Source organism: Antechinus flavipes, chromosome 3 (assembly GCF_016432865.1).
Source record: "Antechinus flavipes isolate AdamAnt ecotype Samford, QLD, Australia chromosome 3, AdamAnt_v2, whole genome shotgun sequence".
NCBI classification, from domain to species: Eukaryota; Metazoa; Chordata; class Mammalia; order Dasyuromorphia; family Dasyuridae; genus Antechinus; species Antechinus flavipes.
Genome location: NC_067400.1, coordinates 1,138,687 through 1,148,289, shown reverse-complemented (window position 1 = coordinate 1,148,289; position 9,603 = coordinate 1,138,687). Strand labels below are relative to the sequence as shown.

The 9,603-nt window shown below is 54.0% G+C and overlaps 1 protein-coding gene across 2 annotated transcripts in view; it reads right to left on the bottom strand.

The window, feature by feature from the left end:
- Positions 1-1,220: 1,220 nt before the first annotated feature.
- Positions 1,221-9,603, bottom strand: part of XAF1 (XIAP associated factor 1) — an 8,691-nt gene continuing 308 nt past the window's right edge. Inside the window, exons 2-8 of one of the 2 annotated variants that reach the window (XR_007952743.1) lie at positions 8,115-8,250; positions 6,727-6,783; positions 6,312-6,519; positions 5,227-5,297; positions 3,442-3,714; positions 2,250-2,454; positions 1,221-1,510 (exon numbers count right to left, since the gene is read on the bottom strand). Coding sequence is in view for 1 of the 2 variants with exons in the window: in XM_051991502.1 (XP_051847462.1) it covers positions 2,407-2,454; positions 3,442-3,714; positions 5,227-5,297; positions 6,312-6,519; positions 6,727-6,783; positions 8,115-8,250 (793 nt within the window). In the remaining variant the exon portion in view is untranslated. Of the gene's footprint in view, positions 1,511-2,222; positions 2,455-3,441; positions 3,715-5,226; positions 5,298-6,311; positions 6,520-6,726; positions 6,784-8,114; positions 8,251-9,603 lie in introns of those variants that run through there. The other variant, XM_051991502.1, reaches the window with a different exon arrangement.

Below are 9,603 nucleotides of genomic sequence, written 5' to 3'. Positions count from 1 at the left end.
CCAGCCCCGCTCCCCCCCCCCTTCTCCAGCTCCCTCCCCCCCGGCCGCTCCGGAGAATGGAACCTTGCCACTGTCCAGCTGTGTGTCCCTGGCAGAGCCTAGGCCCGTCTGAGCCTCCTCCCTCTGGGACTGCCGGGGGGTCCCGGGGGCCTTCCCCTTCCAACTGCCCTCGCTTCATCCGGAAGTCCTGGCCGCAGCTCCAGGGAGGCAGCTCGGGCTGCCCGGACGCGTCAGGGGCCAGATCTAGGCAAGACTTAGGGCCGCGATTTTCCGGGGGAGTTCTGTGTCCCCCAGAGAGCGCGAGACGCCCAGAAAGCGTCTGGCGGTCGGTTCTAAAGCGCTTGTGCCTCCTTTGTTCGCGGTCTTTGAGGAAGGGAGAGAGGGCCGATGGGAAACCAAACGAGGAGTCCTTAGCTTAAAGCGACTAGCCGACTGGGTCTGGCACTCACTTCCCCTGGTTCTAGGTCAGTGGAGCTCTGCCCCTCCAGACCGAGGGGGTCTGTCTGTCCCTGTCTCAGAACCTTGCCATACTGAGGGTGAAATAGGACCTTCCTGTCCTCGAATACTTGTGCAAGATGCTCCGGCTATGTGGTCGTGCTTAATGGTGGCGGTGGGGGGAAGGTCCTCAGGGACAGAAGCAAAGGACAAGCACGCGCTGGAAAAGCTAAAGCTCTCCAGAGCCAGCCAACACCCGAGGTCCCCCCCCCCAACTCCCCCATTGTTCACTGCCCCATGCCCCGAGGCTCCGCTATCAGCAGTCCCTGAGAAGCTACAAGTGGAGGAAGGGGGGCAGAGCCCAGGCAGTTCTGGACAGCGGCTTCTTGGCCAGGGAACAGTCCGAGCCGAGAACCGGAGGCTGCCCCCGGATTGTTCCAGGAGCCACGCGGTCCATCCTGGTTCAGCTTAACAGAGAAGTTGTTAGTGTATTTCATTCTTCGGGGACAAATAAACCTGCTTTCTACGGGAGGCGAACTCCCGGGGCTTTAGTGCAAGAACTCTTGGTGCTTGGACTTCCAAGAGTGGGGAGGGGAAGGAATGAGGCGTTCCTGCCCTCCCCGGAGCCATTCTGAGGCGGTCCTCTGGCCAACAAGTCAGTGAAAATTCAATTCCTTCTCGCTTCGCTCTTTTCATTTTTAGCATTTTTATTTGAAATGTTGAGTTCCAAATTCTATCCATCCCCTTCCCCGTAATGCTAAGCACTCAGATAGAGGTTACACCCGTGCAATTCTGTTCCACTTTATTCCACACGTGAGACGTGCTCCATGTTTTACAAGAAGAAAAAAAATGAAAGTGATCTGTGTTGGATCAAATAGGTTTTTCTCTAGAGACAGATAGTGTGCTCATCATTAGGTCTTTGGGCTTGTCCTTGACCAGTGTAGTGCTGACAACAGCTAAGTCGTTCAGAGCCCTCCATCAGGCTGTTACAGGCAACGTTCCACATTTCCGGGTTCTCCTCCTCTCCCTTTGCATCAGTTGATGGCTGAAAGTCTTGCAGGCTTTTCCGATGGCGCTGGTGATTTTTAATAGCACCATAACATTCCATTACACTCATATACCACAACCTGCTTAGCCACTCCCCAAATCTTAGCCACCACAAAAAAATAAGTGCTGTAGCTATTTTTGTGTTAAAGGTCCTTTCCTCTCTTTGGGGGGGTGTCTTTGCTAGCACACGGTATTGCTGGGCAGAGTGAATGCTTGGTTTTATGACCCTTTGGGCTTAGTTCCAAGTTGTTCTCCAGAATGGTTGGAGAAATTCACAACTCCACTAATAGTGCATAAGTGTCCCAATTTCCCCCATCCCTTCCAACATCTCACATTTTTCTTTTTTGTCATATGAGCTAATCTGATTGATGTGAGGTGGCACCTCAGAGCTGTTTTAATGTGCATTTCTCGAGGATCAGTAGTTATTTTTTCATATGACTATAGTTTGCCTGAAAACTGCCCATTTGTATCCTTTGCCAATTGAGAAATGGCTTCATATTTTAATGAATTTGACTCAGTTTTCTATATCTTTGAGAAATGAGGCCTTTATCACAGATACTTGTTGCAAAAATTTCCTCCCAGCTTTCTGCTCTCCTTATGATTTGGATTGAATTGGTTTTGTTTGTGCAAAAACTTTAAAATTTTATATAATCAAAATGATCTATTTTACATTTTGTAATGTTCTCGATATCTTCTTTGGATCTGAATTCTTCCCCTACCCATAAATCTGCCAGATAAAATATTCTATGCTCTCTTTATTTGCTTACGGTATCACCAGTTATGTGCGAGGGCTTTTCTCTCAAAAACAAAAGTCCAATGGCACAGGACAAGGCCCAGGAAGGCAGGTAGACAAAGAGAAGATGGGGATCTTCAGAGCACCTCCTCCCTCCAGCTCTGGGGTTTTCCAGATCCTTCAGGAATCCTCTATTTCAGAATCTTCCATTGCTGAGAAGCCAAAAGTTGGCACTTCTCCTAAGGGAAGGGATTGAGACAGGTAGCAGACCCAGAGAGCCAGGGGTGCGGTGGTCATCCTAGGGAAACTCCGTAAATCAAGGGGGCGTGGTATGACCAAGATCCTCAGCAGCCCAATTAGGGTTGCAGAGATGTGGAGTGTCTTCCCTCTCAACCCATCTATTCTCCCCCCATCCTATCGGTCTCCTTCACTGTGGAAGATGCAGTCACAAAGGGGGGATGGGGCTCCAGCATCCCACCTCCATGACTTGAATAATTATGGACAAGCTGTTTCCCTTCTTGGTTGCCCCAGCTTCCTCTTCTGGTTTAAATCTAGGATTCTGCATCATTCTTCTAGTCCAGGGTGTCCAGCCCAGCCCTGCAGGGACCCTGCTCTCTGGCCCCTGTCCCTGTCCCTGTCTTGCAGTCTCTTGCCATGTTCTGTCCCTTTACCTCACCCTGTACAAATGTTACTTCCTCCAGAAAGCCTGCCTCGGTATCTCCATCTCTTGTTGGTCTTTGCCTAGTCCTCGGCGGGGAGGGGGGTGTTTGCTTCTGTACTGGGCCTTTCTCTTTATTCATAAAAGTTAGGGGTGATTTCCCTTTCCTTGCCTGTAAGCACCTCCCTCCAAAAGGCCTTCTGTGTCCTGGAGAAGTGCTCTGCTGGGGAGGGGCAGCTCTCTTGGGAAGGGGATCCTCTGCTGGGGAGGGGATCCTCTGTTGGGGAGGGGCAACTCTCCTGGGAAGGAGATCCTCTGCTGGGGAGGGGCTGCTCTCCTGGGGAGGGGATCCTCTGCTGGGGAGGGGCAGCTCTCCTGGGGAGGGGATCCTCTGCTGGGGAGGGGCAGCTCTCCTGGGGAGGGGATCCTCTGCTGGGGAGGAACTGCTCTCCTAGGAAGGGGATCCTCTGCTGGGGAGGAACTGCTCTCCTGGGAAAAGGGGATCCTCTGCTGGGGAGGGGCAGCTCTCCTGGAGGAAGGAGCTCTGCCTGGGAGCTTCAGGGCCTACCTCGTGCTGCTTCAGTACAGGTAGGGGAAGCAGGATGTGGCAAAAGGAGCAGCTTTCCAGAACATCATACTCTTCCTTCTCGATCCGGGCAGCCGTGGAGCTTAGAGCTGTTTTGTCCGTGTGACTTTCTTTCTTCTTTGGGCGGACGACCCTCTCTCCTGTAGACGCCTGAGCTGGATCTAGAATCCCCGGGACTGGAGAAGGCCGCTCCGGCTTCTTCAGCAAGAAGGCATTAAAGGATCCCCTCAGCTCCGTGAACTGGCGGCATTCGGCCTGTGGGGGCAAGGAGAAGCGGCGGCTCACGGCCACAGGCCAGGCAGATGGGGGAGCGGCGGCCAGCCTGCCGGCCTGGCCTAGAGACTGCCGGGAATCACCCCAGTGAGCTGGGAAAGGAAGGGACATCCATGAATGGGGGGAGTGAGGGAAAGGGAGGGATGGAAGGACAGAGGGAGGAGAGAAGGTGGAAAAGGACAGAAGGAGAGAGGAAGGGAAGGAAGGAAGGAGAGAAAAGGGAGGATGAGAGGGAAGGAAAAAATCAGAGAGGATGAGGGGGGGAAGAAGGGACAGAAGAAGAGGGAGGATGAGAGGGAGAGAAGGAGGGTAGAAATCAGGCAGAGATAGAGGATGAGGGGGAAGAAGGGACAGAAGAAGAGGGAGGATGAGCGGGAGGGAGAGAGGGAGGGGGAGAAGGCAAGCAGGCAGAAAGGGAGGGAGAGCAGGCTTCTGGATGACAAAAAAAGCTTCACCAAGGACTACACTGTCTGCCCCTGGCTGGGGATGGGGCTACAGACCTTGCCCTTCTTTTCTTAGGAGCCCCCTCCCCTAAGGAACGTTACAGGACCACTTGGTGAGATCCCTTCGAGGAACTTGAAACTTCCTTTCCCAGGCCAGGAGTCCTCACCCCTCTGGACCTTGCCACGGTCCCAGCATCTCTCTCATTAACCCCGAAGCTTGCCCTGCCCGGCAGAGTCCCTGAGCCCTCCCCACCTCGCATTTCAGTCCCTCTGCATCTCCTGCTTGATTCATTCGCTGTCCCTGCTTCCCAGCTGCTTTTCCTTTGGTTTGGGCTTTTTGCCTTTCTTTGTAGCCCCAGCCCTTAGCACGGCGCCTGCCCGGCGCACGGCAGACTGGTAATGGACGGTCTTTGCCTGACCGAGCTCACACAACTTGGCTGAGGCAAGAATTCGGCTAGACTTGTACCCCGCCTCGGCCCAAAGGAGGAGGAGGGAGAGGAAGGCGTAGCCTGCCTCCCTCCACAGCCCTAGGCTTAAGCTCCCTCAGGGAGGGAATCTGCCTCCTCTCTATCCCCCTAGGAGCCCAAGAAGGGGCCACACGGGGAAGGGGGAGGCCGGGAGTGAAGTCAGGATTTTCTCCCATTGTCCCAGAACCCGATCTGGCGCCAGAACTGGAACAAGCCTGAGCCCCTCCGTTGCTTTGGAACAGGCCCAGTCACAATATCAGAGCAGCCCTGGGCAGAGTCATAGCAGCGCATTTATAGAACACAAAGTTTACAAAATGCTTTATAAATATCTGTTCCTCCAATATTGCACAAGTAATTATTATTCTCATTTTACAGATAAGGAAACAGAGGTAGACAGAGGTTAAGCAACTTGCCCAGTAAGTATCAAAGCAACTTTGAATTCAGATCTTCCTCCCTCCCAAGTATTCTAGAGCATCCCCAATATCTTATTTGCCCCCAGGACTAATCACTGCCACCCCCGCCAGCAGAGCATGGGAGCCCCTGCACTGCCTTATCCCAGTGCCCCCCTTCGTCCCCCCACTCACCTGGTGCTGGGGGAGCTCTGCTTCCGAGGCGTCTCGCTTGCACTCTAGGCAGCCGGCTTTCTGGCTGGGAGCTTGGAAAAGCACAAACAATCCCAAACACAAAGTCTCCTCTCCCGTTCTGCGGCTGCTACAGGAGCAGCAAGTGCTGCGCCCCAGTCCCCCGGGGCAGGTCACCAGATCTCCGTGTCTGAGGCCCCCCCTTCCCGACACTGCCGGCAAGTCCAAGCCAGGGTGAGCTGGACGTGCCCCAGTGGGGCCAGAGGGCGGCCCTCCCCTGCCTCCCGGACACCTTCCTGCAGCCCAGACTGGGCCCAAGGAGCAGGGAGGACCCTTGCCATGGGCATTCCCCTGGGGCCAGCCCAGCCAGGCTGGGGACCTGTCACACTCCTGCCACTGCTCTTTCTAACCTGGGCGTGAGGAAGCCGAGGGAACGAGAATGTTATCTTTCGAACTCGGTTCTGGCCTGAGCTGTTTGGGGTACGTAAAGAGGGCTCCTTGGGGCCGCAGCAGCACCAGGACCACCATCCATGAGGTGCTCGGAGCCTGGCACAGCGAGGGACTGAAGAAGGGGCAAAGCTGGAACCTCCCCTATTAATTTAACTCATTAATTTACTCTTTCATTCACTCACTCACTCATTCACTCATTCATTCCCTCATTTATTCATTTACTCATTCACTCACTCATTGACTCATTTATTCATTTACTCATCCATTCACTCATTTATTCATTCATTTACTCATCCATTCACCAACTCATTGACTCATTTATTCATTCATTTACTCATTCATTCCCTCATTCATTCACTCATTTATTCATTCATGCATTTACTCAGTCACTCATTAATTTACTCCTTCCTTCCTTCATTCATTCTACCATCAGAGTGCTGTCCCTCTTGCAATAAGCTGACTTGGGGACCCATCCAGGAAAGGGACTCCAAGGGAGCACATTCCCAGACTTCCACAACAGGGGAGTGCTGGATGAGGTCATGGAGGGCATCCATGGGACCTCCCCTTCCACAAACTGGGAAACAGACCCAGAGCTAGGGGTAAGTAAAAGAGGTGAGCCTTTCCCCGGGTCCACCCACCTTTCCTGGGCTTGTCTGCGCAGGGGCCTTCCAGACTGGCCAGAGGCGCAGACGGGTCAGGCTGCTTGCCACTGAGAGAGGGCCCTGACTGGCCACTGAGAGAGGGCCCTGACTGACCGCTGCAGCCGGACTCATGCTCTTCCAGGCCACTCAGCGGCACAGCCCATCCACAGAATTCACATTCGATGGGGCGCTCCGGGCACGCAGCCTGAGGGGAAGGAGGAAATGCTTGGCCATCTCCCAAGGCCTGCTGGGAAGCCAGGCCTTGGTCAGCCACGGCTGTGTACCAGAAAGGCAGGGCCCACTCCCACGCAGGGCCCGAGGGCCCGGCTGCTGGCCCAGTCCCCGAGAAGGGGAGGGCAGGACTTCCCATTGCTCCTCCTCCCCTGTCCTCCCCAGGATAAAGAGTTCTTACCTCATGAGCTTCCAGCAGGTACTTCTGCATGCTCTCTAGACACAGACTGCACTGGGCCTGAAGGTGGGAGGAAAGATGGGGTCAGAAGCAGGGGAGGCACTCTGGGGGAGTCGTGGGTCAATGGGACAAGGGCACTGGGGGCTTTCTGAAGAGCAAAGAGCTGGGGAAAGGGCCGGAGGCTCCATTGGGCGAATGGGAAATTGAGGCAGCACCTGCCTTGCTCCCAGGCCCCGGGGAGTTAATTCACTTAGTGTTGGACATCCTGGGGACACAGCTGCTTGACTGGAGGCTCTCGCACTCTATCTGGCCAACCCCAGGTCGCACGAGGCTGTCCATCTGATCCAGCTATCTCCCAGGGCCATAAGCGCTGCAACCATGGGCATCCAGTGTCCCTGTCCCCTTCCTTGCTCAAGGTTCAGTGAGCAAACTGGTGTTACTATTTAATTCTGGAGACGGGGTCACCTAACTTCTCATTGCTCCCCACTGTGCAGCCCCGGGCCCCCAAACAAGCACACCTGTCCCTCCCTCACCTCTGTGTGTGTCCCACCAGGTGCTCCCTTAGCACTGTCACTGCTGTGACATCCCTGCAGGGCTCAGAGATGGCTAGCTCTTCATACGAGTTTTCTTAAATTCACTCACGCCTTCCTTCCTTCACTCATTTACTCACTCACTCAATCACTCACTTATTCATCTCCTCCCTCATTTACTCATTCACTTACTCACCACTCACTCATTAATTTACTCCTTCATTCACTCATTTACTCATTCATTCATTCATATCACTCACTTACTCATTAATTCACTGATTCATTCATTCACTCACTTGACTCATTCACTCACTCACTCATTTATTCATTCATTTACTCATTCAGTGACACACAATCATTAATTTACTCATTCATTCATTCACTCACTCACGCATTACTTCACTCATTCATTCACTCACTAATTCACTGATTCATTCATTCACTCATTCATTCAGCCAATCACTCACTCACTCCTTCATTCATTCATTCACTTATTCATTCACTCACTCATTACTTCACTCATTCATTCATTTACTCATTCACTCACTCATTCATTAATTCACTGATTCATTCATTCATTCACTTATTCATCCACTCATTCATTCATCTACTCATTCACTCATTAATTCACTGATTCATTCATCCATTTACTTATTCATTCATCTACTCATTCACTCACTTACTCATTAATTCACTGATTCATTCACTCACTCACTCACTTATTCATTCATTTCCTCACTCATTAACTCACTCTCCCTCACTCTCTCAGTCCATCACTCTTTCACAGGGATGTGACAGAGCTCATAATAGATTCTGGTCTCCTAGGAGTGAGCTGGGGATCCTGGGAGCCATCTTCTGTACCTGCAGGTGCCCATTCTCTAGATGGTCCTTCATCTCCTTCTTCAGGATGACCTCCTTGCATTCTGGACAGATGGCCCGAAATCTCAGGCAGTGAGCCTCGTGGAGGAGGAAGTAGGTAGAGGGCACTTTTCTTTCACTGAATGGGAGAAAGGCAGGTTGACTTCAGGCACACAAACCGGAGCCTGCCAGGGGCTGGGCTTGGAAGCCAGTCCATGTGGGAGCAGAGGAGGATTCCTCCTGGCGTTTCCTGCACGTGCAGACCCCGGGCTGCCCTTTCTAGCTGATGAGCCGCTGGCATCGGCCCAGCCCCCAGCCGATTTGGGACCTCCCCCCCTCATCCTGCTGGTGTCTCTCCCAGGACCAGTGATGCTGGTGCCAGCCGACCCCTGCCACCATTCTGGGAGGAGGAGTCTTTTTTCATCCTCGACTGCTCAGCTCCTGGTCCTGTAGCTCCCATGGAAAGGGGCTCATCGGAAGGGTCTCTTTCCCTTAGGAGAAGGTAGCGAGGTGCCAGGAGAGACATCCCTAGTCCTGATGACTGAGATGACTCAATAGGCCATGAGTGACCCTAAGGTGGAGCAGACCAAACTTGGGCTGGCCCCCTCCCCCTGGAACCGTCTGACAATGGGGCCTCCAGCTGAGCCCTTGAGCTCTCCTCCGAATGAGTGGGTCCCCACTGCCGGAGTGCCCCCACTCTGAGCCACACTGAGGGGAGGGCCTCAGGGCCTCTCCCTTGCCTCTTTCCCGTGCCCTCTGCCTCCCCTCCCACCCCAGTCCCCAAGCTACCTTTTCTGCACCAGCTGTCATCGTCTATGCCCCATTAAAGCGCGATTGCACCCCATTCCCCTCTTGCTGCCATGAGTATTCAGAGAACAAGGTCCTCCCCAGGGAGGATGCCCAGAACCCACTGGTGAAAGCAAGGCTGACAAAGGAAGCATCCCTTGGGAGAGGGACCTGCTCTGACCATTGGACTCAAGGGAACATTGCCAAAGGCTCCCAGAGGAAGAGGGGGGGTTGCCTGGGCCCCTGCACCTGGAGCTCTTCTGAGCATCATGGTGGGGAGGAGCCTTTCTCCGGGACTCCCCCACCCATGCTTTGGGGGGGGTCTGAGCCTTCTCTTCAGCTCCTGTTCATTCTATCCCCTCACTTCCGCTTCTCCGGCCCAGAATCCCCATCTTCCCACTCAAAAGGGCAGGCTCCCCACTCGTCTCCACTGTCTTCTTCTCCCTGCCTCCTTCCCGCATCTTTCCACAGAAGGCACAGGGTGTCCCAAGGAGGTCCCGGCAGGGTATTCTTCTGGTGGGTGGGGGGGGGGGTCGCGCTAAGGTCCATGACTGCACTCCCTCCTGCACGAGTTGTGTGAGCTCTCCCCCCTTCTTCCCCCCTCCCCCCAGGACCGGGCTGTTGGGGTGGGGCTGATGATTGAGTCGGGGCTAGTGGCCTCCCACACCCACGCCCTTCCTGCACCCCCTTTTGCACCTGCTGCCTC